This window comes from Eumetopias jubatus, unplaced genomic scaffold (assembly GCF_037043125.1).
Source record: "Eumetopias jubatus isolate StellerSeaLion01/CBP00866 unplaced genomic scaffold, mEumJub1_p1.0 scaffold_13, whole genome shotgun sequence".
NCBI lineage: Eukaryota > Metazoa > Chordata > Mammalia > Carnivora > Otariidae > Eumetopias > Eumetopias jubatus.
The window spans coordinates 2,491,533-2,518,798 of record NW_028274819.1 but is presented as its reverse complement, the minus strand read 5'-3'; the positions used below and the strand labels follow the sequence as shown (position 1 = coordinate 2,518,798).

The following is a 27,266-nucleotide window of genomic DNA, read 5'->3' as shown; positions in this document are numbered from 1 at the left end:
TCCCTCCAGAAGCCTCCCAGCGCCCAGGCCATGAAGGAGGAGACCTTTCTCCGCCGCCGCTTTTCACTGTGTCCGCCTTCCACCACCCCCCAGAAAGTCGACCCCCGGAAACTCAGCCGGAACCTGCTCTTCGGTGGAGAGAATGAGCTCTACCCCCTCAGCCCAGGTCAGTGCCGGCATGGGCTGGGGCGGCCACCGGGGCCTGGGTCCCCCCGGCTCTGTGACCTCGGGCAGGTCCATTCCCCTCTCTGGGCTATCCTGGCTGTAGGTGGGCGACAGCCTTGCTCAGCTAACCGCCGCCCAGGTGCTGGTGCTGTGCAGTATGAACAAAGCGCTAGCAGGGCATTGAAGCCCTGGGACCCGTGGGGCCAGGTGACAGCCTTTTGGCCGTGGAGGTCAACAGGGGGCTTCCTCGCCCGGGCTCTGGGGGCAGCTGGTCGTTGGAGAGGCAGTGTGGTGGGGCAGTCCGCCTAAGTCCCAGCCCCAGTTCTGCTGGCTGGGTGACCCTGGGCCAGGGGCAGGACCTCTCGGGGCTCGGCGGTTTCCTCATCTGTAAAATGGGGATATTAGTACCTCCTCCTAGCTGCAAAGGAGTCCTGGGCTCTGAGAGGGAACAGTCCAGACCGGGAGTGGGGGGCTCTCATGCCTCTGGTGGATAAAGCACTGAGCCCACAGGGCACAGGGTCCCCTGCACCTGCTGGTGCCTTCCCGGTTCCAGGTGCTCCCTGTGCCGTCACCTAATTCCTCACTGGCCGCCCAGCAGAGTCTAAGCTGAGCGCTCCCTGCGTGTCTGTGACTCCTGCCCCCAGAGCGGCCTGCCTTTCCTCCTGTGTCCTGGGAGACCTCACCTCCTCCAGCCCGCCTGCCCCTCGCCTGCTGCCTGCCTTGGGAGGGAGGACAGAGATGCCCGAGCCCTTCCCAGCTGCAGTGTCTGTCCTGCACCTGGAGACTCCAGCAGAGCCTCAGACCGACACACTGTCAGGACTTGGGGGGCTTCTGGGGACCTCCCACCCAAAATCTCACAAGCAGATATGGAAACAGGCTACGTGGCATGTGCCTCATCAGGTGACATGGGCCAGGGGCACGGGACGCCTGGGGAAATACATCCGACCTCCGTCTCTGCTGCCGCGTCTTCTCAGGAGCAGGGGGAGGGAAAGGATAGTCTCGGGGGGCAGCCAGGCTCAGGGGTCTTTGGTCCCCAGGGCAGCTGGCCCATGCAGTGCAGGACCCAGCAGGTAGGGACCTGCTCCAGGAGGAGAGGGGTGTCAGGTCCTGGGGGCAGGGGTGAGGAAGGGGGTATGGACGGAGGAGACGAACCGGTGCCCGCCTCCGACTGCCACAGGCCCCTGGTCCTCCCAGGCCAGCAGGCGGCACCCACACAGAGGCGACAGCTGCAGGACAAGCCCCCAAGACAGGGGCCTGGAGGGAAGTGCAGAAAGCCGCCTGCTTACCCCCAAGCCTGGGCGTTGGGTGTCGGGGCACAGGGAGCTTTGCGGATGCAGAAGCGGAGGCAGCAAGGAGGCATCCCCGGCTGGGGCAGGAAGTCTGTGGCCCCTGGAGTGGCCGCCGTTCCGGGGCCTTTCCTGCCCCAGGGGAACCTGGGTCCCCGAGAACGGAATCATTTCCTCAGGCTGGCTTCTCTGCAGAGCACGATGCTCCACCCCCAGCCCCCCAGCCCCTTCCCAGGGCTGTGGAGAGTGGGTGTGCAGAGCCCCCGCCAGGGCTGGCTCTGTGGGCACCTGTCCTCACTGCCCCGCCAGGATGATCCCCCCTTTCCCAGTGTGGGGACCCGGCAGTAAGCTCTAAGTTCTGAGCCCAGCCCTCGTCCCCCTGCCCGTAAACCTGAGCTTTGGCAACCCTCTTCAAAATAGATGGAGCTAGGGAAGGGTGACTGTTTCCCCCCAGACTGAATCCAGACACCTGCCAGGTCGGGGTACAGGGACCGTGTCCGGCTACCTCCCTCCGAGAGCCCAGCTCCCAGAGGGTCAGGGCGGGAGGGAAGGCTAGCCGTGGTCCGGGCACCCTGAACCCGCCAGGTGCCTCAGAACCTGGACATCGCAGTCTTCCTCTGAAAGCGGGGTGCCTGGCCTTATGGGACCCCAAAAGACGTGCTGCACCAGCGCCTCCAGGTGCCTGGGCTCCTCCTACAGGTCGTGGGAGCTGGGCCTCCACTCCTGGGTCCCTCCCTGTAGGGACCCTGGCTGGTGTTGTTAGATCTCTCAGCTGGTGTCCTGCCCTGCCCAGGAGGGCCGTGTCTCACTCGGGGCGGCCAGCCGGAGGGACCAGCCCTCTTGCTGTGCCCTGGTCCCCACTCTGGCCCCTCTCTTGCAGGGAAGGACACGGAGCCCAATGGCCCATCGCTGCCGAGGGATGAAGGGCCCCCAACGCCAGGCTCTGCCACAAAGGGGCCACCGGTAAGAGCCTGGCCATGGGAGGACACTCAGGGACAGGGAGTCTGCCCAGGGGACAAGGGAAGGTAGCTTGGGGGGAGGAACGGGGCACCGGGCCTAGCCTGCCACCCCCAGCCCGCATGTGCCAGGAGGGGCAGCTCTGAACCCCGCGTCTGGGGAGGCTGGGACGACAGACAGAGTCACAAACAGTGCTTGTTAGTTGGTTTATTGGAGCCCCCTTCTGGGCATAACACAGTCCAGGGAGGCTGGGGACTGGAGAAGGCTGTGGGCTGCTCGGTGGCATTTAGGGACAGGAAACACTGTAAGAGGAGGCCTTGGAGTCCTTCTGTTGTAGGGAAACCACCGAGGGTTGAGCCTTCCCTCCCTCTGCCTTTGCCTTGCTGTTCCCTCCACCAGGTGCGCCCCTCTGCAGAGGGGTGCTGAGTTCTGGAAATGCACACACCCCCCCCCACCCCCACCCCCTGCGTGCTTCCCAGACCAGCCCCTCTTGGCTCCGGCCCGGCTGTGCCACTCCAGGCAGAACCTGGGTCCCGGGAGGGTGCCGAGGCCCCGGGCACCGCCTGCAGGGTTTTAGGCACACCCTTCTGTTCCCCAGAGGGTCTCAGGCCGGGGCAGCCGTGGCCCCTACACACTGACGGAGGTTGGTGGCTCTGGGTTCTGGCAATGGGGCTGGGGAGCAGCGCAGACAGACCCCAGGTTCACCCCCTGCCCAGCCACCTGCCGCCCCCCATGTGATCCCGAGCGACGGCCTCACTCTTCCGGGACTTCATGCCCTCGTCCATCAAAGGAGGGCTTGCTGTGGTTCTCACGGTCTGTCCCGTGTCTGCCTCACAGGCGGAAAAGAAACCAAACCTTTGGTGGGTACCCCCCACTCCGGAGCCTGCATTTCCTTTTTCCCTTCTTGGGCCCCAGGGCTGCCAACTGCTGCAGGAGCAACCAGAGCATATTTATTTACTGACTTATTTTTATTTAATTATTATTTTTTTCTTTCTTCATTGCAGTAAAATGGACATGCCTCAAATTTACTGACCTATCCGTCTCTAAGTGCACAGCTCAGGGGTAGTAAGCACATTACCACTGTGGTGCAGCTGTCCTCCATCCATGACCAGAACCTTCTATCTCCCCAGTCAAAATTCTGTCTCATGAGACACCGACCCCCATCCCTCCCCCGGCCCCGGCGCCCACCGTCCACTCTCTGGTCCCTGTGAATCTGGAGACTAAGGACCTCGTGTCGGGAATCCTGCAGTATTTGTCCTTTCATGACTGGCTTATTTCACTCAGCATCACGTCCCCCAGGTCCATCCACACTGTGGCAGGTGTCAGCGTGTCCTGCCTTTTTTAAGACTGAGGAATATTCGTTGCCTGGATGGACCACATTTTGTTGATCCATTCATCCGTCAGTTGGCACTTGGATTTTACTTATTTTTTCAAGATACAAGCTTCTGGCATAAAACCACCAAAAACATAGTTGTGTCCTTCTACAACCCAATATAACATACAAACACCGTCACAAACATGTACTTGGTTCGAACTTCAGATCCCATCCATTCGGTAATTAGGTCTGAGTGGCACCTGAGCTGCACGCAGGGCCGTGGGCGCAGGGGGAGGGCGTGAGGAGAGCGCGGTGTCCTGGGGGGGAAAACCGCTCCAGACAAAACGAGTTAAACCTGCAACACGTCAGAGCCCGGGGGCGGGGGGAGAAAGCTCCATACACCCCCAGATTCCTAAGGGCGACTTGGGGCTGCTTTGAGAGACCCAGCCTGGGAAAAGACACAAGCTAATAGAGGTGCTGTATTTTTTGTGCAGTGAAATTCGGATATTCTAAAACCAGCCTTTTTAAGTGCCCAGTTCAAGGGCATTCAGTGCGTTTGCCGTGCCGTGCAACTACCACCTCTGTCTAGTTCCAGAACATTCCCGTCCCCCAGCCTGAAACCCCGTCAGAGCCTTCCCCGCCCCCTTACCAGCCCCGTGGCCCTGACGCCACCTCCCGTGTCCGTGGACTTGCCAGTTCTGCACATTTCGTGGCGATGGAATCGTGCAACGTGTTCTGTGAGTCACCCGTGTCGTGGCATGTAGCCGTGCCCTGGTCCTGTTTAAGGCTGAGTCATATCCCAGGGGTGGACGGCCCACCCCTGGCTGGTCCATTCACCTGCTGGTGGGCATCTGGGCTGTCTTCATTCTTCAGCTCCGGTGACCGTGTTGGAGCCCCTAAGAGCTCCCGGGATTGCGGGCCAGGTGGTCACTCCGGGGTCACGTGGAATTCACAAGCATTTTGTATTTAACTTCTTGAGGAGCTGCCAGACTCCCCCCCACAGCGTCTGCACCATTTTACGACCCCACCGGCAACAAGGGAGGGCTCCCCTTTCTCACAACCGCACCACGCTTAGATTCTCTGGGTCTTTCCTTAATCGCTGTTGTAGTGGGTCCCAGTGGGTATGCGGTGGTGTCTCTCTGTGGTTCTGATTTGCGTGTCCCTAATGACTGATGATCTGTGCGTGTGCCTCTCGACCATCATAGGACTCCTTTGGAGAAACGTCGGTTCAGGTCCTCTGCCCATCTTTGAATTGTGTTGTTTGTCCTTGTTGTTGGGTTGTAAGAGCTCTTTATATATGCTAGACACCAGATCCTTGTCAGGTGTGTGATTGCAAAGGCAGCTCCTGTTCTGTAGGTCGTCCTAAACGGCTTCTGGAAGTCACTTTCAGAGGTTGTGTGTTTGTGGTCAGACGCTGGGGGTCCTGGCTCTGAGCCGTGCTTCTCGAGTGTGAGTGCGCTGTGTTATCCCGCTGTGTCTTGATGTGCAGCAGCGTGCAGGAGGGCGCCGAGGGACCCAGGGCTGGCCAGGGTCCCCGGGTGCCCCTGAGGACAGAAGAGCTGGCGGGCAGGGCTGCAGTGACCGGAGCCCGAGTGGCCTTGCGGCACTGAGGCCCACAGGGATGCAGGGCACAGACGCTCCATCCTGCCTCCAGGCCCCCAGGTCCCCAGGCCCCGAGCACACCTGGAGGGGAGCTGGGCCTCAGGTTCACTCACTCACTCACTCATTCATTCACGCAAGATGCTTACCAGGCTCCCCGCTGCCGTGCCTGGGGTGTGCTGGGATGTCCCTGCCCTGGGCGGGCGTTGTAGACGACAAGCATCCTGGTCCTTGTGACTGTCATCACAGGACGTGCTAGGTGGCCAAGGGCAGGTGTAACGTCCTCAGGTCCGAGGCCAGCAGGGCCGGGGGGCTGTCTTCCCCCTGGGGAGTGGCTGGGTGGGGCCTGAGGAGGGAGCAGGGGCTTCCCCGCTCCAGGGAAGAGCATTCCGGGCTGGGGGCACAGCCTGTGTGAAGGGGGCTGGGGCACCCCCCAGGAGGACCTCCGGGAGCACCTTTGTGGGTCAGCCCCGGCCCCCGGAGACCTGCCACCGGACAGCGTCTGGCCTACACTCTGCTTCAGCTCCAAGTCTGCTTCTAGAGCAGAGTCCCCACCGCAGCCGCATCCCTCCTGCGGTGTCCCAGCTCGGCGCCTCGTGAGCTGTGTGACCCCGGGCAGGTTCTGAGCCTCTCTGAGCCACAGTTTTCCCATCTGCGGGATGTGGAGGATGAGAGTGAGCCCCGGCTGTGGCAGCTCTGGGGCTCATGGGTGGCCTGCCTCTCCTTTCCACCCCCAGTGCCCGACGCCGTGCCTGGCACATGGCGCTGTGGGGACGACCGGCCTGCCGGACGATGTGAATCCCAGCCCTGCCGCTTCCTGGCTCGCAGCCTCGGGGAGCTGCTTACCCTCTCTGGGCCTCAGTTCCCCATTCAGTCAAATGGGACAATGACTGGGCCCGTGCCTCCTGCAGGCCGTGGGGCTCAGGCTACCGGGCCTTCCTCCCTTGCCTGGGGGCTCAGGGCGGCGCTGGCGATACCCCCCCCCCCCCCCCGGGCACGCCGCCCAGAGAGCAGGGCCGGGTGGGCCGACTCTTTCTGGAAAGGACCGAGGGCGAGTCTGAGAGCAAGTCTTCGCGGTCACCCAGGCTCTGTCTCAAGTACTCACGCTGCCGTCACAGAAAAGGGAGCCACGAATCATACGATTTTCATGTCTCACAAAATACTATTCTTTTGACTTTTTTTTCAACCATTTAAAAATGCAGAACTATTCCGAGCTCACAGGCTGAACAGAAACAGGTGGAGGGCAGGATTCAGGCCATCCTTTGCTCTGCCCTGCCTCTAGCCCCTTAGTCCTGCTTCCTCTCCTGGCTACCCTTACCACCCCCAGGCCTCAGTTTCCCCATCTGTTAAAGGACCACGGCCCCTTCCAGCCCCAGACCCCTGATTGCTGCTCTTCGGTCCACAGAGCGCGTCCAGCCCTGTCCTCGGTCCATCTGGCTACCCGCAGCCATGGGCAGGCCCCGGAGAGCGTCCGGGCATGGGACCTGCACTCAGCAGCAACCAGGGCACCGGGGAGGAGAGTCCGCACTGCAGTGTGGCCCCCCGCCCAGAGGCTGGGCACATGGCTGGGGCTGGGGTGGACGCTTCCCGGGCACTTCTGAGCTCCCGCCCACATGCTGTGCTTGGCTACCCCGAGTCCTCCATTCCTGTATCCCCCCACCCCCGGCATTGCTGGAGAGCCGAACAGAGGGTGTTGCGCGGTGAGGGACAGGAGCACCCTTCTCAGATCTCAAGCCCCGCCGGCCGCCCCCCAGGCCTCCGCAGCCCCAGACTGCACACTGAGGCCCTTCTGCCCCCCACTTGAGTCTCTCTTGCAGGCAGAATACAGGCTGTACAATGGGTCCGACAAGGAATGTATGTCCCCAACAGCCAAGGTCACCAAGAAGGAAGCTCTCAAGGTGCGCATGGGCCCAGGAAGGGGACACAAGTATGTCATGTGCCAGAGGAATGGGCCGGTGAGGTCCACCACGCCCCAGCCTGCCAAAGGGAGGGGGCAGGCCACATCCTGGCCACCTCCCGCCCCCCCCCCGCCCCCACGTCCTCTCCTCTCTTCTCCCGGCCCCTGTCCTCACCACCCCCCACCCCGGGCTGGACCGTGGGGGCATGGCGGGTGGGAAGAGCCGGGGCAGGGGCCAGCCCGGGCCTTGTCCCTTGACCTGCCCGCTGGGTGCCCGGGGTCCAGGCACAGAAAGAGAACTACCGGCAGGAGAAGAAGCGAGCGACGAAGCAGCTGTTCAGCGCCCTGACGGACCCCAGCGTGGTCATCATGGCTGACAGCCTCAAGGTAAGCGGGGCGGGCAGGTGTGTTTCCCGGCTTGGCCACCTCCGCGGTCAGGAGGCAGTTTGGCGTCTTTGGGACTGTGATCCGTATCAGTGTCCTGCAGCGGGCCCTGACCAAGGACCACGAACTGGGGGCTTCGGGACCCACTGTCCCCCCAGTTCTGGAGGCCAGCGCCTGACATCGAGCTGTGGGCAGGGCCCCCGGCCTCCGGAGGCGCTAAGGGGGGACACTTCCTGCTCCTCCAGCTTCTGGGGGCCCCGGGCTTCCCTGGGCTACTGGACGCACCCCTCCACCCTCTGCCTTCGCGTGGCCCCTGTGTGTCTGTGTCCACATGTCACCCCACTTCAATGTGGCCTCATCTTCACCTCCTTAAATCTGCAGAGATCCTCTGTCCAGTTGAGGTGGGGGTCCCTGGCCCGTAGATGGGGTCCCGGGATGCGCACGGAGCCCTGAGCTGGGGCACGGAGTGGGGGAGGCTGCACTCTGCCTTCTCGGGTTGGGGTTCAGACTTCACTGAGCCCCGGGGACTTGTCTCCACGCCCCCCGTGGTGGAGGGAAAGCTGCCGAATCCCAGGGTTGCCTCAGACCCCAAGCAGGACAGGCCTATCAGCGCCTGGTCATCTGCCGAGGCCCTGGGCCCCCGTGGGCTCCTTTCCTCCCCCCCACAAAATTACGGATGAGAAATGAGGTACAAGAGTGAATTTTTTTCTTTGGAATGAGAAGAGAAATGACAGGTTTCACGATTTGCAGAGCTGACGACAGTCACATCTGTGGCTGGCTCCTCCCAGGACCCCGGGAGGGCCTTGACCCTGGCCTTGAGCCTCCCCAGTCAATCCGTTCCTGGCTTCAGTGCATGTCTCTGGATCCGCTGTCATTTATGTGCTCCTTGTACCAGCTAAAAGAGGACTCTGCCCGCCACCCAGCGCCGCCCCCACACTGTCCAGGTGCCCCTAGGGTGTCGGCCTCCCCGACAGCGGCGCCCCTCCCCGCAGATCCGGGGAACCCTGAAGAGCTGGACCAAACTGTGGTGCGTGCTGAAGCCGGGGGTACTGCTCATCTACAAGACGCCCAAGGTGGGCCAGTGGGTGGGCACGGTCCTGCTGCACTGCTGTGAGCTCATCGAGCGGCCCTCCAAGAAGGACGGCTTCTGCTTCAAGCTCTTCCACCCGCTGGACCAGTCCGTCTGGGCCGTGAAGGTACGGGTCGGGCCCCGGGGGCGGGGTGAGGCCTGTGAACAGCGTGCGGGAGGCAGGCACTGGGGGGCGACCAGGAGGCGAAACTCGGGGTTCCGGGTGGGCCCACCACCACCCAGCTGCAGGGGGCCGTGGGGCGGGTCTCTCGGGGGCTGGGGATCAGATATGGTCCCTGACCCCCCCGGGTGGATCCTCAGTGGGGCTGAGGGACGGGGCCGTGTGAGCAGCTGCTCCCAACCCGGACCTCCCCGACCCAGCCTCCTAACCGGGAGCTGCCCGGCCCAGGACCAACGGGAGTCAGGTTACCAGATGAAATCCAGAATGTCCAGTTAAATTAGGATTCCAGACACACACACCGAATAGTTCTTTTTAGTATAAGTATGTCCCAAATATTGCATGGGCTATACCCCTACTGGACAAAGCCGTATTCTTTCTTGAGATTTGAATTTAAGTGGGCATCTTGAACGTGCGTGTGCTGGTTCCGGCCGGGCTAAAACGGGGAGTTCCGGAGCTAGAGAGCCGTGGACGGAGCCACCAGCTCCCTCTCCTCTCTTGCTGCCAGGTGCCTGGAGGGCCTGCAGCCACGTGTGTGTCAGTGGGGGTTTGCGTGAGTCCGCGTGACCTGGGTGTCCTCGGACGTGACGCCGGGTCTCTGTCTCCCCAGGGCCCCAAGGGCGAGAGTGTGGGCTCCATCACGCAGCCCCTCCCCAGCAGCTACCTGATCTTCAGGGCCGCCTCTGAGTCGGACGGTGAGTCCCCGCCTGCCCTGCGGGTCTCCCTGGTGACCCCGCACGACGTGGGTGCCCTGGCCCACTTACAAACCGGTGCACATGACCACTATCAGTCCCTTCCACTGCCCCCCAAGAGAGGAGATGGCCAGATGCCACGGGACAAGTCTGGGCTCGGGTCAGGCAGGCCTGCCTCTTGCTAGTACCTCCCTGAGCCTCAGTTTCCCCAAAGTAAACCATGAATAGTAGCGCCCGGCTCCCCACTTGTCAGGACAACCTGATGACCTGATTTAAAGTCTGCAGATCACAGCTACTGTGTGCCAAGCGCTTGCCGGGCACCCCTGAATCGGTGGGTTTGGCCGTTACCATCTACATGTAATATATGACAAAAACGGCGCCCCGGCCACCTGCCAGCAAGGAGGGGGCCAGGCCTGGGTGGGGATCCCAAGTGCCCCAGATGCGGCGCACGCTGTTGGAGCGCCCTCCAGTGGCTGCCTCGGGTAAATGCGGCTGCCCGCTTCCAGGCCCTCGGCGCCCAGAGCCTGGGGCTGGTGGCCTGCCTGCTGGTGCCACACCACCCCCTGGTGGACAGACGCCACATCCACGCTCCAGGAGGGACCGCCCGTGCTCTGGGTGCCCGCAGTCTCGTGGAGAGAAAATCAGCTGTCAGACGAGGCCGATGGGGCTGAGGCATGAGCTGGGCCATGAGCAGGGAGGGAGGGCCCACAGACCCTGTGGGTATGAGGGTGGGCTTCCTGGAGGGTGAGGAGGGGGCTTCAAGGGATGCAGAGCATTCAGGGTGTCTAGTCCCTCGTGGTAACCACGAGGCGTGCCCCTGCAGGCCCTGCTCTTGTCACCCCCTCCTCTGCCCCACGAACATTCAGCCCAGGCTGGGCCTGCGGTGAAACCCTGTAGAACCAGGGCCACCATCCCTGCAAACACTCGCCTCCCCGTGCCAGGCCCCAGCCGTGCTCCCCAGAAGAACACTTCATGGGGCAACGCCTCTGAGTGGAGGGGCCGCCATTAGTAATCACACTGGGACATCGGGGGCCACCCTGGTGGACACGTGTCCCCAAAGCTGCTAACACCCCCAGGGACAAGGAGGTGGTGCTGGTCGAACCCCCTGGCAGCCTCCACCGGGAAGGCAGCAGGGATGGGAGGGTTCAGCCGGCTCTGCCTCGGGGTCGCCCACTGCCCTCCTGGTCCATCCACTCTCCACCCTCTGGAGCTGCCTCTCTCAGGCCCTGGCCAGCCCTCCCTCCACGACGCTGCAGCCCCCTCCCCAGCCTGCCACCCACCCTCCGGGTCTGTGCTGCAGGCCCGCGGAGCAGCCCCCCGCCGTGCCCCCTGAGACCCGTGGCAGGCGGTTCTCATGACGTAGGGCCCTCCTCCCCCACTCCATATACAGAAGCTACAGGTGTCCGGGTTGGAACTGAGGCTCTGAGTCTTGCTAAGGTGTGACCTTGAGGGAGTGCCGTGAGCATCCTCTGAAGGGCATCTTCCTCTAGGCACGCATCTCTTCCTGACTCGGGCCTGCCGGCTAAGGCCTTGTCCTTGTTCACATCTGCCCCCCCCCCCACTCACATGCATGCACACCGACACGGCAGCAGTGCCTGTGCCCCAGGAGGATGGGGAAGGGACAGGGGTGTCTCTGGCGTAGGGGGGCCTCCCCGGGCTTGCAGTGGGCTCACCCCGTGCCGCCCTGCAGGCCGCTGCTGGCTGGACGCCCTGGAGCTGGCCCTGCGATGCTCCAGCCTCCTGCGACTCAGCACGTGCAAGCAGGGCCGTGACGGGGAGCCCGGATCCTCGCCAGACGCATCACCCCCCTCACTCTATGGGCTGCCCCCCTCGGCCACCATCCATGACCAGGATCTGTGCCCGTGAGCAGGGGCGTGGTGGGCAAGGGTTGGCCCCTCCCAGAAGCCCAGGTCTCCTTCCTGCTGGGGACCCCCAGGACCCTGGCTGTCTCTGGGACTAATATGTGGTCTCCTTGTGTGTGGGCGGGAGGGCCAAGCACCGTGGAGTCTGGCCACCCGAACCTCAGATCAGGAGGCAGGCCTCCTTCACTCCCCAGGGGCGGGGGCGCTCGGGCCACGCCTCTGACCGGGGACCCACGGCGCCAACTGCCCCTCCAGGCTGAACGGGTCCTCCCTGGAGAACGACGCTTTCTCAGACAAGTCGGAGAGAGAGAACGCCGAGGAGTCGGAAAACGAGATTCAGGACCACAGCGGGAAGACCAACGAGAGCGGGAGCACCCGGTCAGAGACCCTGGAGGGCCCCGTGCCAAGGGGGACCACGTACGTGGAGCAGGTCCACGAGGAGTTTGGGGAGGTGAGAGCCCGCCCCCCTGGGGAGCTGGGTGTCCCCCTGTACCTCACCGGCCTCCCTGAAGCAGACAGAGGCTGCAGAGCCTGGCTGGCCCCTTGGGCGGTGGGGGGAGCCTGTAGCACCCCGGGGACTGGGGGAGCAGATCAGGGTGGCCACAACTCGGGGAGCACAGGTGGTCCGTGAGGGCCCGGCTGAGGGTGTTGGGAAAGCCACTGGGGGGGGTTAGGCGGGGACCCCTGGGGTCCAGGTGAGGCCTTCAGAAGGCCGAGGGGCGGAGGTAGAAGCCCCGGGCCTGCTAGGGAGGAGCGGTTCCCCAGAGGCCTTGGTCCCAGGTAGCCGTGGAGAAGGGCCAGGTTGGGGGTTCAGGACACATGGGAGGTGGAAGGACGGGTCCCAGTTCACCTCTGACAGCACCGTGGGGCTGGCAGCTGGGAGTAGGGACGGGCCCGTGATGGGGGGAAATGGTGCCCGTGAGGGGCAAGGGGCAGAGAGCGGGCAGCCCGAGGGGCCCTTCAGAGGCTGAGCACAGACAAGGCTCGGCTCCACAGGGGAACCTTGGGAGACCCGGCAGGAGACCTCAGGACAGGCGTGCAGGCACAGAGAGGCAAAGCAACTTGTTGAAGGCGGCCCAGCAGGGTGGTGATGGATACTGCTCCTCCCTGGGGGTGGCTGCCGTTGGGCCACAAACACAGACAGCCCTGAGTTCACATCCCACCTCTGCCTCATGCCAGCTCTGTGAGCTTGGGCAAGTCAGCTGTCCCCTCTGTGAGGCAGGGGCGCCCACGGTGTGGGTGCCCAGGGGCCACTGCAAAAGGAGGAGGCCTAGGGAGCAGGAAGGGGGTGCATGGGCAGCCCGGACACCCCCTGCCTCCTGTGCCCGAATCCAGCTCCGGGCCTCCTCAGGAGCCAGTCTGGGCCCGCACGGGCCCCTCCGGGCGGGCATGGGACCCTTGCCGAGGGCGGGCAGGGGTCAGACAGGGCGGGACTGGCCGGCCGGGCAGCGGGGGCCGGGCCGCGGAGGGCGCCTCCTGGTAGCTAGAGCCAGCCGCCGCTGTCCCACCCCGCCTGGCGGCTCCCCGGGCGGCACGGAGCTGGGGCCCGACCGCAGCCCCTCTGCCAGCAGCTGGGCCAGGCGTCCCAGGTAGAGACTGTGTCGGAAGAGAACAAGAGTCTCATGTGGGTCCTGCTGAGGCAGCTGCGGCCGGGCATGGACCTGTCCCGCGTGGTGCTGCCCACGTTCGTCCTAGAGCCCCGCTCCTTCCTCGACAAACTCTCTGACTACTACTACCACGCCGACCTGCTGTCCAGGTGAGCGAGCGGCGGGTGCCCCACGCACCTGTGCACACCACAGACCCCAGCCTCCCTCGGCCCCTGCCCGCCCCCCTGCCCCCGCCACGGATGTTTCCGAAGGGGCCCTGGGGCCCCGGGCTGGGCTCCATCCATGGTCCCTTTGCTGGCTCAGCCTGCTAGTGGGCCCAGTCTCCAAGATGAGGAGCAGCTCATGGGGGGGCGGGCAGCTGTGTGTCAGGTCAGGGCCCCCGCCATCAAAGGTGAGTGTGGGGCAGCCCCCAGCACCTTCTAGCGTCCTGAGTTCTGGGCCCTGGCCTCGGTGCCCTCAAGCTGAAGCCCGAAGGCTGGAAAGGCTGGAAAGAGCCCGTGCAGAGGAGCTCCCAGACGCCTTCCTGAAGGCAGAGCCACCCTGCCAGCCCTGAGCCAGCGACGCCCTGTCTGCCCAGGCCCTCTGGTTAGGTGGAGAATTCGGGTCCCTGTGGGAGGGTGGGAGACTCCCCACGGCCCCGGGGCTGGGCAGGACAGGAGGGGCCCAGGTGACAGCGGGTGGAGGGCAGGATAGAAGGAGCACAGGGAAGGGGGTGGCCGGGGACCCGGCCCGGAATGAGTCACTCTCCCATGCTGTCCCAGGGCTGCTCTGGAGGGGGACGCCTACGGCCGCATCAAGCTGGTGCTACGGTGGTACCTGTCTGGTTTCTACAAGAAGCCCAAGGTAAGAGCGGAGGCGCAGCGTGCCGTCCCCCCGGCCCCATACCTCCCTGCCCCTCGGAGAGCCTGGGGCCACCCTGACCCCACATGGTCCCCACTGTGGCCCCCGGTCCTCAGAGATGGGGGCAGCACCCTGACCTACCACCCAGGGACCTCCTAGCCAGGCCAGGCCCACAGGGGTGGTCCCAGTTCCCTGCAGGGCCCAAGCGGGACTTCCACACCCCAGAGAAACAGCGACCACACACAGCGGTGCTGGGAAAGGGGCTCTCGACCCTGCACCTGGAGGAGCCCCTGGGACCTGTGGTTTTCATGGTGTGTCTTGTAGTCATAGAAACCTTTTTGAGAACCCGAAACTCAGGCTCTGCTGAGCACAGGGTGCTGGGGGGAGGGGGGAGGTAGTGACAGGAGGGTCCCGCAGCCCCGCCCCCTCCCCTGGCTGCTGGGGCGCCCGGGGTTCCGCGCCGTGTGAGTGTGAAAGCATCATTCTGTTTCCACTTCACCGTGCATGTGGGGAACTGAGGCCCGGGGGGCGGGCAGGGGTGGGCGAGCGACGGGCCCAGAGTCACGCTTAGGCCCGAGCGCAGACGCGGCTCACAAGGGCAGCGGCAGGTGTCCTCCCCGGGCATCTGCAGGCACTGAGTGCTCACAGAGCCTCGTCTCCAGGGGGAAGCGCGCACACACACACAACATGCACACACGCAGCTGGAAGTGATGCACCTGGTGGGTGGCATGAAGGGTCAGCCGGCTGCTCCCGACCAGATCAGGGGGTCTGAGCCCCAGAAGGAGGGCTCTCCTGAGTGGGGATGAACTTGGGCCGTTTGGGGAGCAGAAAGGTGGTGAGTGGGGCTGAAGGGGAGGCAGGGGACAGGGGAGCAGACCTGTGGGATTTGGGATTTTATGAAACGGTCAGTAGAAGCCACCGGGGCCTTGAGCAGATTGTGCACCAGTTCCGTCCAAAGTCCAGGGACAGCACGACCTGGGGAGGGTCTCAGGTCCCCCTGGGAGCCAAGAACCGGACAGGACATCTCATAGGCTGCCCCTCGGAATGTGAACCATGGGCAAAGCATGTTCTCCCCAGAGCACAGTGGGGTGCAGTCCCCAGGTGCTGGTGGCAAACCAGGCCCTGCCGTCTAGAGACTGCCTCCCTGTGGGCTCCTGGGGGTGTGGGCAGTGGGCAGCCAGTCCCCCACATTGCCCCTTGGTCCACACCCCATCCCATGTGGGTCCGTGGCCCACCCATTCCTCACATGAGCTTTCCATTCGTTGCTTGCAGGGGATCAAGAAGCCCTACAACCCCATCCTGGGGGAGACCTTCCGCTGCTGCTGGTTCCATCCCCAGACCAACAGCCACACCTTCTACATAGCGGAGCAGGCAAGGCCCCCGCCGCCCCCAGGCTGGACACCAGGCTCCTCGGCGGGCAGAGTCTGAGCCCTGTGCGCGTTCCGGGTGCCCCCCCCCCCCCGCCCATCAGGATTCCCCCAGGAGATGCAGGGCCAGCACTGTGACAGCAGGAAGGGTTTCCTTGGGTGGGGTCCGTACATCTCATCCCCCCGGATGGCTGCCAGGCCCACGACTCAGTGTCCGCTTCCCTAGGCAGCAGGCGTGAGAGCGGGAATGGCCCCACGCCGAGCGGCCCGGAGGGACGAGGTGGGGCAGCGGGAAGGGGGCTTCTCATCAGGGAGCCGGGCCCCCTCCCCCCCCCGGGGCCATTCCAGAGCGCCTCTCTGCCCACAGGTGTCCCACCACCCTCCCGTGTCCGCCTTCCACGTCAGCAACCGGAAGGACGGCTTCTGCATTAGCGGCAGCATCGCGGCTAAGTCCCGGTTTTACGGTGAGTGGGGGGCGGGCCTCCCCTGGGATCTCCCGGGGCCTGGGGGAGATGGGGGGGACTGGGCCCCCAGATGCGGTGGCCAGGTTTATCTCCCTCCACACCTGTCCGGGTCAGGGACCTGGAGCCAGGCAGAGCCTGCGGGCCCCCCACCCCTGGGCCATAGGGAGGGCACCGCTTGTGGGTGAGAGCAGGCGCCACAAGCCGCGTGTGGCTTTTAGATTGATCCAAAGTAAGACACCGCTGCGCAGTTGGCCCGGCCACATCACACGTGCTGTGTGGCCATGCGTGATTAGTGGTCCCTGTGTCAGCACAGAGCGGAACAGTTCCGGGGCCACGGAAGTTCCGTGGTGGGGGGTTGACAATCAGAGCAGGGTTTGCATGTAGCCTCCAGCCTCAGAAGCCCTCCCTGGGAGCCGAGCCTTGTCCGCCCTGCGTCGGGGCGCTTTTCCAGAATCTGAATTTCAGGGAGGTGAGGTGACCCACAGCTTAGGTGAGAGGCCCAGCTGCCCATGGTCACCTGGCTGGAGGGACCGGGGATGCTTTGCACCTGCTAGAAGGGAGCTCAGACCGTGTGACTTAGGGGGTGGGCCCCCAGGTCCTGAGGTCCCGCGTCTGCTCACTGGTCCCACCCACCACCACCCCATCTCTCCAGGGAACTCGCTGTCGGCCCTGCTGGACGGCAAGGCCACACTCACCTTCCTGAACCTGGCAGAGGACTACACCCTCACCATGCCCTACGCCCACTGTAAAGGTGAGAGGCCCCCCCGCCCCCCAGGAGGGCAGAGCCCCGGCCGGCGCGGGGGCGCTTTTGTCCTTGTTTGTTGAGCTTTCCCCCTGGCTCTTTGATGACTTCCTAGCCCGGAAAGTTGTCTCACAAAATGTTTTCAACTTGAAGCGCCCACTTCCTGTCACAGACCGCAAACCAGATCTGCTTCTTAAGAGTGGTTTTGTCATTGTTTCTAGAACTTTCCAGTAAAAGAAACATAAGCCTCTCTTTTTTTTAAGACTAAAATTGACAGGTTTCCAATCCGGATCCAAGAGGGCGGGTGTCTGGTAACCCACTGGCCTGACAGCTGAACCGTCTCCCCCCTCCCCCCTTGCTTCCCCCCTCACCACCCCCAACCCTGGAGGGAAAGCCCCTTTGTAAACAACACTGCTCTGGGCTGTGGTTACTCTTCCTTAGCCACTTCACACACACACAGTCAGAGTAAGGTAACACTAACCAGCCCTCCCCCCAAGAGGCCGTGGCTGCAAACAGCCTTTTGGGGATTGCTTTGTCCTAAGCATACCCCGCTGGGATTTGCAAACTCGGCAGGAATAATCCCCCTCCAGGATCACACCACCAGGCAGATACCCACTTCCTTTTTGTTTTGTTTCACTTTATCCCACACGTCTAAGTGTTTTATAATACACACAGCTCTCCTCTTTAGTTAGATTAAATCCTCCACATGGCAAGAAACAGAAGATTCGTTCTTTCTTTCATTAACTAAAAAATACTTGTATTAGGGGCGCCTGGGTGGCTCAGTCGGTTAAGCATCTGCCTTCAGCTCAGGTCATGATCCCGGGGTCCTGGGATCGAGTTCCGCATCGGGCTTCCTGCTCGGCGGGGAGTCTGCTTCTCCCTTTGCCCCTCCCCCCTGCTCTTGTGCTCTCTCTCTGTCAAATAAATAGATGAGTGTAATCTGAAATAAATACGTATAATGCATGTATTAGTTTAAACAAACACGCCGGGCCAGTCCTGGGCGCAGCAGCGAGCAGGGAAGATGGAGGAGCCCACCTTGGGGCCCGAACTACAGAGCAAATGACAGATGGTAACGAGCGTCTCATGGGGGCAGTGGGGCCCCTGGGAGCCTGGAAAGGGCATCCTGGAGGAAGGAACCTGCCAAGGGTGGGACAGTCCCCGGACGGAGCAACTCTCAGGGGCAGAGGGTCACTGAGGAAACATGCGTGGGCCGGGTTCTGCCTCCCGCCCCCACCAGCTCTTCTCTGTCCCAGGGACTCTGCCCCCGGGGGCTCCTGTCCTCCTCCCCAGGCTCTGACACTGGCCTCCTCAGGGTCAGCGGTGCTGTGTGGGTACGCAGTGCCAGGACTGAGCAGGAGACTGTTTCAGGGATCCTGTATGGCACCATGACCATGGAGCTGGGCGGGAGAGTGACCATCGAGTGTGAGAAGACCAACTTTCAAGCTGAGCTGGAATTCAAGCTCAAGGTAGCACTAGCTGCAGCACACCCCAGGGATGGTTTCTGGAGCAGGTGCACTCAGGAGGGGGCAGCTCTTGGCATCTCCATAGCACAGCCAGGGCCCAGAGAGAGGAAGGGGCTCCTGCAGGTCACACAGCAGAGCCAGGACAGGCCCAGACCCCTTCCCAGCCACGGGGCACACAGGCCTCATAGGCCCCCTGCATCCCTGAGCTCAGGCTGAGGCGCTGGGCGAGTGTGGCAGCCTCCAGCTTTGGGTCCCAGCCTAGCCGGCCTCCCACGTCCCGGGGGCTGAGAGCTGGCACCTCATGAGGAAGGGGCCTCCTCCTCCCTGGCTCACTGCGGGGCGCCAGGGTGCTGGGGAGGCCACCGGCCCCTCACCAGCCCTGTCTCGGGGTGTCCCCACAGCCTTTCTTTGGGGGCAGCACCAGCATCAACCAGATCTCGGGGAAGATCACGTCAGGGGAGGAGGTCGTGGCACGTCTCAGCGGGCACTGGGTAAGAGCTGCCGTCCGGGACAGGCAGAGGTGGGCCCACGGGCATAGGAACAGCTGCGGGGCCAACCCCTCTGTTCCTGCCTGGGCCGTCTGGGGCAGGACCGAGAAGTGTTCCTCAAGGAGGAGGGCCGAGGAAGCATGGAGCTCTTCTGGAACCCGAGCGGGGAAGTCCGGGGGCAGAGGCTGAAGAGGCACACGGTGCTGTTGGAAGACCAGACAGAGCTGGAGTCGGAGAGGTGAGGCGCCCGCGGGCACCCGCCGGACCCCTGGACCCAGGCCTGGTGTGGATGGGCAGGGTTGCCGTGCAGTGAGCATGAGCTGGGGTGTCCCTGGCAGGGAGGGGGGACCAGAGGGGACCCCCTGTGACAGACACCATGTCCTGCTGGGGCAGCTGAGGGAGAGAGAGTGAGGCCTGGGGACAGCAGATGCCCAGCCGCTCCACAGGGAGTACCCTGCCAGTGGGGGTGTGAGCTCAGGGTCGAGGAGTACCACCTCACTTTGAATCACCGGCGCTCTAAGACACTCAGGCTCCCCAGGAGAGAGTGAGCTCCCTGTCCCTGGAGGCAAGCAAGTGGAGGTTGCTCTCTAAGCCTCCCCTCCGGCGCCCAGGGGGTGGGACCGTCCAGATCACCTGCTCAGAGCACGTGCCCCACCCCCAGGCTCTGGCAGCATGTCACCAGGGCCATCGGCGAGGGCGACCAGCACAAGGCCACGCAGGAGAAGTCTTTACTGGAGGAGATGCAGCGGCAGCGGACCCGCGAGCGCCAGCAGAACCTCGTGCCCTGGAAACCACAGCTGTTCCGGCTGGACCCCGCCACCCAGGAGTGGCGCTACCGGCATGAGGAGTGAGTGCGGCGGTGGGGGGCTCCCCTGGAGGGGCGAGTGATGGGGGAGGAGGGGTTCCTGTGGGGGCTCACTGGCCGGCCCTGGCAGTAGGTCATCTCTGGGGCTCTGGCTACTGCTGGGAACAGGCCGAGATGGGGCCCCCTCCTCCCAAGGGCCACTGCCCCTGCCAACGGATGCCCTCTGGACCCTCCAGCCGTAGCCCCTGGGACCCCCTGAAGGACATCGCCCAGTTTGAGCAAGATGGGGTCTTGCACACAGTGCGGCGGGAGACCATGGCCCACCAGACCACCTTCCTGGGCAGCCCGGGGCCCAGGCACCAGGTCAGCTCCCCCAGGGTCCCTGCCCGGGCTCAACCTCAGCAGTAGGAAGGGACTGTCAGGCTGTAGGTGAGGCCGTCTCTCCCAACCTCACCCTTACCTGTCTGCCCCTCCCCCTTCGGTAGCCCCCCACACACTCACCCCCGCCAGCAGGGCCCCTGCTCCCTGGAGCCGCCCTCCGTGGTGCCAAGAGCACACGGTGCCAGTCTGCAGAGGAGGAAGCTGAGGCTCAGGGCAGCCTGGGGGCTTGCTCAGCCAGGAGAAGGAGGAGGCTGCATTTGCAGGGATGCTGAGGGGAGGCAGGGCCGGAAGCGGGGAGGCTCCAGGAGGCCTGCAAGAGGTTTCCGGAGACAAACACCAGGGTGCGACTTGTGAGGAAGCCTGGAGTGTCTTCCCTGGTGCCACGTGGGCGGAGGCCACAGGATGACAGTTCCCCCCTCCCCCCCCCGTACTATAGGTTCTGTGTGCGGGCAGCTGCCTCCCCTGCACATGGTGGGAGGCCAGTGATCACATGAGCAGAACGGGCATGACCCTTCTTGCCCAGTGGCCCCAATTTCCCTGCAAGCAAGGGTCACAGTATCTCACTGCCCATGTGTCCCGCCCCCCCCCCCTCCCCGCTGTAGCCCCTCAGGCCGGGCAGCCCCACCCTCTCCACAGGCACCCGCCCACCTGGATGCCCCCCGCATCCCCCTCAGCCCCTCCAGTCGGCCGCGACGCAGCCACTCCTGTGCTCTGGGGAACTACCGGAGGTCCCTCTGGAGAGGTCGCCTCAGGACTAGGGGCGGCCTAGCCGTCAGCTCACAGGGTGGGACGGGACCTGCCGTCACAGCCCCGGAGTCAGAACCACCCGCAGCCACGTCTTCTAGAGCAGCCCTGTCCCCAAGGCCGGCACGTCCTGTGCCCGCGGGCACAGCTGTGGTGGACCTGGGTGAGCCCCCGGCTGCAGTGGCTCCGTCTTTCTCCAGGGGCCTGGCCCGGACCGGCGGCTCCGCAAGGCCAGCGACCAGCCCTCCGGCCACAGCCAGGTCACTGAGAGCAGCTCCACACCCGAGTCCTGCCCAGAGCTCTCAGACGAGGAGGAGGAGGAGGAGGAGGAGGAGGAGGAGGAGGAGGAGGAGGAGGAGGAGGAGGAGGAAGACGAGGGGGAGGGGGACGGCAGCAACTTCATTCCCGGTGAGCCCTCCTGGGCCGGCTACTCTGCAGGGTGGGAGAGGCCGGAGAAGCACCTTCCCTGGGCAGGTGTGTGCTGCACCTTGACCGCCCTCCCAGGGTCCTCCACGCTTCCCTGAGCCCAGGGGCAGACCAGGGGTGCGGAGGGCAGCAGTCCCCAGCCCTGCACTCAGACGGTGCGGCACCCCCTTTGGCTGGCAGGGGCGGTGCAAGGGGCAGGGCTGGACAGTATCCATCTCTCCGTATGACCATCTGATTGTGCCTCCTGTCGTCCTCACGGGTGTGCCGGCTCCTCCCCGACTTTGTCCCCGTCTCTAGGTGCATGAGCTGTGCCTTGCCATTTCTGTCTCCCAGGGCTTATTAGAGGCCCGCTGATCTTGGGGGTTCCCTCTATGCCTGTCCGTCGACTCCCCATGTTGTTAGCTTCACCTGAAGGCTCCCAAGAGGTGGGGCAGGGGCCCAAGCCGGGCACGACCCTGGGACCCTGCGTGGCGGCTCCCCGGACATGCCGGCTCGTCTTTGATTCTCCCTCCACCCCCTGTCCCCTGGGTCCTGTGACCGGTGGCCGGACATCCCAGGCAGCAGGAGCCCATGCCCACGGTGTGGGAAGGAGGTGCGGCGGCTGCAGGCACTGCACGAGGCCATCCTGTCGATCCGGGAGGCCCAGCAGGAGCTGCACAGGTAAGTGTCGCTCCCGGGGATGGGGCCAGGGAGCTGCTGAGGCCGGGGAGGCCGTGCGTCGCTCAGAACTAGAACCCCCGTGGTTTGCAGAGGGTCTGATGGATGGAGGACAGGAAGAAGGCGGCCAGCTCTACCCGGGGCAGGCCGGTAGGGGGGTTGCGGGGGGGAGTTGGGGGTGCCACACTGTAGGGGGTCTTGTTTAAACAGGATGAGCCGGCGATGCTTGGTCCCTGAGCTCTGTGCAGGGAAAAAGCAGCTGGGGGCTGGAAGTCCAGGCATGGGCTGGCCCAGCCGCACTTGAGTCAGAGTGAGTCAGCCCCCTGGCACCACAGAGGAGGCTGGCCATGAGGCAGGGAGCCAGGAGAACAGCCAGACGTTTCTGTAGACACACAGTGCAGCCAGTCAGGGCGAGGTTACGAGTGTCCTGGGTGTGGCCCTGACATAGTCTACAGACGGGGGCTTATGCAATAGACGTTCACTGTCCCTCAGTCCAGGAGTCCGACGCCCGGGATGCAGGCGTGGGCAGGGCTGGATTCCCCCGAAGCCTCTCTCGTGGGTGGACAGCGGTGCTCTCTCTGGGTCCTCACGGGGTCATCCCTCCATGCGGGGCTGTGTCCTGATGTCCTTTTCTTATAAGGACCCCGGTCACACTGGATTAGAGCTCACTCCCGTGACCTCACTTAAACTGAATCGCTTCTTAAAGACCCCTTCTCCAAACAGAGTCACATCTGACCTGTTGGGTCAGGACTCCAACGTGGGACTATTGGGGCAAAGGTGGTCCAGCTCAGCCCGTCACAGCACGAGTGGAAAAGAGGCTGCAAGAGGCCCAGCTCCCCCAGCCATGAACCCCTTTCCCTGGAATCTGTGCCCGGGGGCCCCTGCGTACTAAGCCATCCATTGAAGGCAGGGATGCACGCCCACCCTGGCTTAGGCACTGTCCTCCCCTGTCGTTGCAGGCACCTCTCAGCCATGCTGAGCTCCACGGCAAGGGCTAGGCAGGTGCCGGCGCCAGGCCTCCTGCAGAACCCCCGATCCTGGTTCCTGCTCTGTGTGTTCCTGGCGTGTCAGCTGCTCATTAACTTCATCCTCAAATGAGAGCCCTTTGGGGGCAGCGTGGGCATCCAGCCCCACCTCTCCCTCCCAGGCACCAAGCACTTTCAGCCAGCCCAGGGAGGCAGAGAGAGCTGGCGAGCGTGACCACTGTGGACGGACGGGCCCACGGCGGCAGGGGGACAGCCGGAGGGACCTGGGGGGCCACACCGGCTCCTCCAGGGGAGGTGCTGACCTTCCCCGTGGGACCCTCCACCCAGTGCCGGCCTTAATGCTAAAGCCAAGTGCAGCTTTCGTCATGCCTCTCGCCCCCTGGTCAACTTGCCTGCTCGTTCCCGGTCCAGCAGCCGCTTGTCCCGTGGGAGTGCCGGAGGTGGGGGTGGACGGCCTGCCCAGGCATTGCGCGGTCACTCCCCAGCAGGGGTGAGTGGGGAGCTTTGGGTGAGCAAGCCGCAAGTCCCAGAGGTTCCCAGAGCCTCCTCTGTCCTGATGCACAGGGCTGTCCTTCCTGAGAGCCTCCCATGCTGCCGGGGTCGCGCTAAGAGGGGCCTCCCTCGGACTCTAGGGTAGACTGGAGCTACTGTGGAGAGAACATTTGGATTTTACTCTGCTTCTGTGCTGTGTGGACGGGAGCCCCACGATACACCAATGGCACCCACCCTCACCTTGCACAGCCTGGGCCTGCCAAGGGGAGTGGACACAGCTATGCGTGCGTGGGCAGGGGTGCGCAGGGGGCGGCCGCACGGGCCCCAGCACTCCCTGGGATAGGGAAGCCCGGGTTTGCCACTTTGCTGGGACTGATGCACGGTCCTCCCGTTTTACACTTTTTTAATAAACGCAATTGCAATATTTTAGGCAGGCTGCAAGCAGCGTCTGGCGTCTCGCCTGTTTCTGTGTCAAGTGCCGCCATGTGCGTGTGTGTGTGTGTGTGCATGCGTGTGCACGCGAGCATCTGCACGTGTACCTGTAGATACACCCTGAGCCTTAAAACTATGTGGGTGCCATCGGGACCCAGCGTCCCATTTTTCAGATTTTGTATCCACGTTCTTGTTCCCTGCCGGCAATGTGGGGACGTGTCTGTGCCCCAGGCCTTGAAATAAACGGCCCGCGCACGCTCTGTGTTGTCTTCTTGGGGACTTCTGGCAATGTGGGGGGCGGCTTCCCAGGGAGAGATGCAATGCCAGCAGGGGGCTGTCGGGAGGGACCCGAGGACCTGAGGATGGAGAGGAGGGATCCAGGGGAGGATGGGGGGCAGGGTGCAGGCACCCCCTCCCTCAGGGCCTCACCGCCTCAGCCCCTGGGCTTCAGGACAGGGTGGCGCTCGGGCTGGGCAGAGGAAGGGGCAGGTGGGTGCTGCCACTGCAGACCCTCTGGCTGCCTTGGGCAGAATGGACTCCAGGATTGGATCGTCCCCGGAGAGCGGTGCCCCCAGACTGGCCCTGGCCCCGCCCCCCCACCCCCCTTGTAGAGGCCACCCACTGTTGGAGAATGGGTGCCCTCGGGGTCCCAGCTTCCCACATCTCGATACCAGGGCTGGTTGCTCTAAGAGGAAGCTCTGGGCCACCTCCTCTCACTGCACCACCCACGTGTGGCCTGACTCACCAGCTCCAACACCATGCCCCACAGCAGCCTCAGAATCACCTCCAGAATTCTGTTTATGTCCTTGGTATGCCAAAAGTTCTGCCAAATCAACAAGGGAAAGAAAGGTGGGTGGGCATAACCCCGCAGGAATAGCTGGTCCAATGCCCAGATGGGTGGTGACCAGGGCATCACAGGGCACTTGGAAATAGTCCAAGCCCGGGCAGGATTTCTGGGTCCTTTGGGTGAACTCTTGGGGATATAGACACCAGTGGTGATATTTTAGGGTGACGTGGGTGCCCAGAGCTGCGCCTCCCATCCCCGTAGCCAGTACTGCCCTTCCCGGCCCCCTTGAAATGTGCCGCGATGGCCATCAGCCCCAGCTGGGAGGGTTGCAGCACGGGAGTGCAGGGTGCCCCAGGGGGCAACGAGCCTCTGGCCCGCCCTGCCCCCCCCCCCACGGCACCCCAGGGCAGGAAGGAGATGCACTTGCCCAGGGACACGGTGACGGTCACCGCACACTGTCTTATCTCCTTGGATGGATCCCCAGCGACTCCCAGCAGCAGGAACTTTCAGGAGAAGCAAGCGGGTCCAGGCAGCACTGGGAGGTCCCCTGAGGAGCCCCGTGCGTGGGGGCAACAGGCAGTTGCCGGCTCCCTCCCTGCATTCGGGGTCCTTGCCCTGGACAACGTCGTAGGAGGGTCGGGGGATGGCGGGGGGTAGTGTGCCCAGGGGCCTCAGTAGGCATGACTGTGCCATACACTGAGCAGGTCCTCTGACCTCTGACCCCAGCTTAGGCCTCCGCAGCAAATGTTCTCATCTCTCTTCCACAGATGAGGAAACCCGCTGCAGGCGTTCAAGACCCCCCAGTACTCATGAAGCAATCTCTCCCCGTTCCTCCAATCCTAGCGCCTCGCTCTGTCCGCCCGCCCCCCCCCCCGCCTCCCCCCCTTGCCCCGGATCCCGGAAAATACCAAATTTCTGTCTCTCTGGATTGGCCTACTGGCACATTTCCATAAATAGAATCCTACAGCAGGTGTCCTTCTGTGTCTGGCTTCATTCACGTAATGTTTCAGGTGCCCCCGTGTTGTGGCAGGAGCGGGAGGCAAGATATATCCCCCAGACTGAGAAGGCACTTTGAGACCAGAAATCGGTGCCGGCCACTTCCCCGGTTTGCTCAGATTGCTCGGGGCGACTCCCTGACGGGGGGTCGAGCAGTCGACGATCCTCGCTGAACACGACGATCCTCGCTGAACACGACGGAGGCCAAAGACGGATCGGCGTTGTCCACACTGCTCCACCTCTTGTGTAGTGTGTGGTGCCACGTTTTACGTATTCATGCCCCCTGTGAAGGATGTCGGGCCTGTATCCACTTCTCGGCTGTTGTGAATAAAGATGCCACGAACGTCTGTGTACACGCTTTGGTGTGGATGTGTGTGTTCACTTTTGACACATCCGTTTTTCATCAACTCAAACCTTCTCTATGGTTCTAAGTACTTCTAACGCCATGTGCTGTCACACCTCTTCTAAGACTTGTCAAACTGTGTCAAAACCAAGAAAACCCAAAGTCCTGTCCTAGATGATAAGGCCGACCTTACGACACTTTCTTTTTGAGGGTTGTCTTTTTTTTTTCTCAGAGATGGGGGAGATTGTTTTAAATCTGAAAAGTCAGCTGAGCAGGAACAGGGCTGTCAGCCACAGCACAGGAACCTCACGCTCCGGTCGGCAAAGCAGAAATTGTGGTTGTCTGGGGACACACACCCTGAGCCGGGCTTCACCAGGAGGTGCGGAGCCTGAAGGACTCCATGAAATTCTGGGTTTTGCTCCTTTACCTGCTTCTACTCTTGCTGGGACCTGAACCCCCACTTTACACATGCCTCATAGTGCAAAGAGTTGTCTGTCCTCCCTGTAAGGACAAGGAGCTCATGATTTCCTTAAGAGTCTTCCAGCACAATAGACAACACCTAAGGAAGGACTGGGTGAGAGTGAGCCGGTGAAGCCATCGTAGGCACATTCCAGAGCACCGGCGCTAGACAACTGCACACCAAGCCCCCAGGGTCCCAAGCAATCATTGTTTTAGGAAGGACACCTGGGCCCTTGTCCTGGTTCTAACTAGTTCCAGAGAGGACAGGTGGCATCTCTACGGTTTTCTGCAGTAAGATGGTGACATCTCTGAACAGAGAGTTTTGCTGCTTCCGTCCAATTTGGATGCCTTTTATTTTTTCCCTTGCCCATCGCTCTGGCCGATGTCTGGGCTTTGAAACAGTTACAGGGAGTAGAGCTTTTGGCGTCCCCCCCCCCCCCCCCCCCCCCCCCCGCCACACGATGCAGTCGTGTTCTAGGAGGAAACGTAATTCATTAGGACACAGAAATGCTAAGTAAGTCGTGTTGCTGAAGGTCTTGAAACTAGTAAAAGTTCTCTTTTCTCAGTTTGACTGAGCCCCGAGGGAGCGTACCTAGACAGCCGGCTGGGGAGCCTGCCCCACTTCCTGAAACCGGTGTCAGGACGAGGTCTGTCTCCGCAGCAGTTGCCGAAATGCCGAGGCAGCACGAAACCGGAGATAAGCGACCACAACAAGACCACCTCGTCTGTCTTCAACCTCAGGTGAGATATCGTGCCGCTCGCTGGTGACATCCGGCCGACTGGAGTTCCCGGGGCGGTTTTCTGGAGAAGACCCAGCAAAAGCGCCCTCAGGGGCAGCGCATCCGGGACCCCGGCCGCCCTAGCGCTTTCTCCCGGTTCTCACCTTCACCCTCTCGTGTCGGCGACGCGCATTCTTCCGCACCCCGAGACGAGAGCCCTGCCGCCCGGCCTCACTTGGGCTGGACGTCGTACGGCCGCGCATCGGCTCTGGGTGGGTTTGTTTTTAATGACTCCGCTTTTGTTGCGGTAAAACACGTAACATCTCCCATCCGACGCAGGGCCGGGCGCCCAGCTGTGTCGCCCGAAGTCCATCCGTGCGGTCGCACGCCCATCCCCACCGTCCGCCTCCGGAACTTCCCAGCTCTTCCCCAAATGCAGCTCTGTCCCCAGGAACCACTGGCCGGCGCCTCCCCTCGTCGTCGTCGGCTCCGCGCTCGCCCCGCTCCGGGGTGCTCGCGCTCGCTCTCTCAAATTAAGAAATAAGAGAGCGCGCCCGAGGGCACGGCGGGGCAGCGGCGGGGGCGGAGCCCGCCCGCGGAGGGACCCGGAGGCGGCCGCGGCGCCGTCTCGGGACCCGGCTCTGGCTCGGAGCCCACGGCCGGC

At 63.2% G+C, this 27,266-nt stretch overlaps 1 protein-coding gene and 1 long non-coding RNA gene across 8 annotated transcripts; one reads left to right on the top strand and one right to left on the bottom strand.

The window, feature by feature from the left end:
* OSBPL5 (oxysterol binding protein like 5) lies at positions 1-22,968 on the top strand. 4 transcript variants are annotated; one of them, XM_088017399.1, is made up of 21 exons: positions 1-166; positions 2,332-2,414; positions 7,140-7,220; positions 7,505-7,606; positions 8,596-8,799; positions 9,461-9,545; positions 11,233-11,404; positions 11,660-11,855; positions 12,976-13,160; positions 13,773-13,854; positions 15,124-15,222; positions 15,586-15,682; positions 16,335-16,433; positions 17,793-17,890; positions 18,289-18,378; positions 18,477-18,613; positions 19,037-19,222; positions 19,417-19,543; positions 20,506-20,620; positions 21,274-21,391; positions 22,348-22,968. In XM_088017399.1, exons 1-21 carry the CDS (start codon positions 31-33, stop codon positions 22,484-22,486), a joined length of 2,631 nt encoding a protein of 876 aa, XP_087873525.1. In that variant the 5' UTR covers positions 1-30; the 3' UTR covers positions 22,487-22,968. The 4 variants fall into 4 exon arrangements, with proteins under 4 accessions (XP_087873525.1, XP_087873524.1, XP_027973943.1 ...); XM_088017398.1 differs by having other exon boundaries at positions 20,506-20,638; XM_028118142.2 differs by having other exon boundaries at positions 31-166; positions 20,506-20,626.
* On the bottom strand, positions 17,371-27,245 carry LOC114220336 (uncharacterized). Of its 4 annotated transcripts, none has more exons than XR_015766593.1 (7): positions 26,476-27,245; positions 24,994-25,399; positions 24,044-24,121; positions 22,767-23,021; positions 19,682-19,871; positions 19,108-19,247; positions 17,371-18,578 (listed from the first exon to the last, which is right to left on the bottom strand). It is a non-coding gene; the product is annotated as an uncharacterized LOC114220336 (long non-coding RNA). The 4 variants fall into 4 exon arrangements; XR_015766594.1 differs by having other exon boundaries at positions 17,371-19,247; positions 26,476-26,684; positions 26,767-27,245; XR_003611545.2 differs by having other exon boundaries at positions 17,371-19,247.
* Between the last annotated feature and the right edge of the window lie 21 nt (positions 27,246-27,266).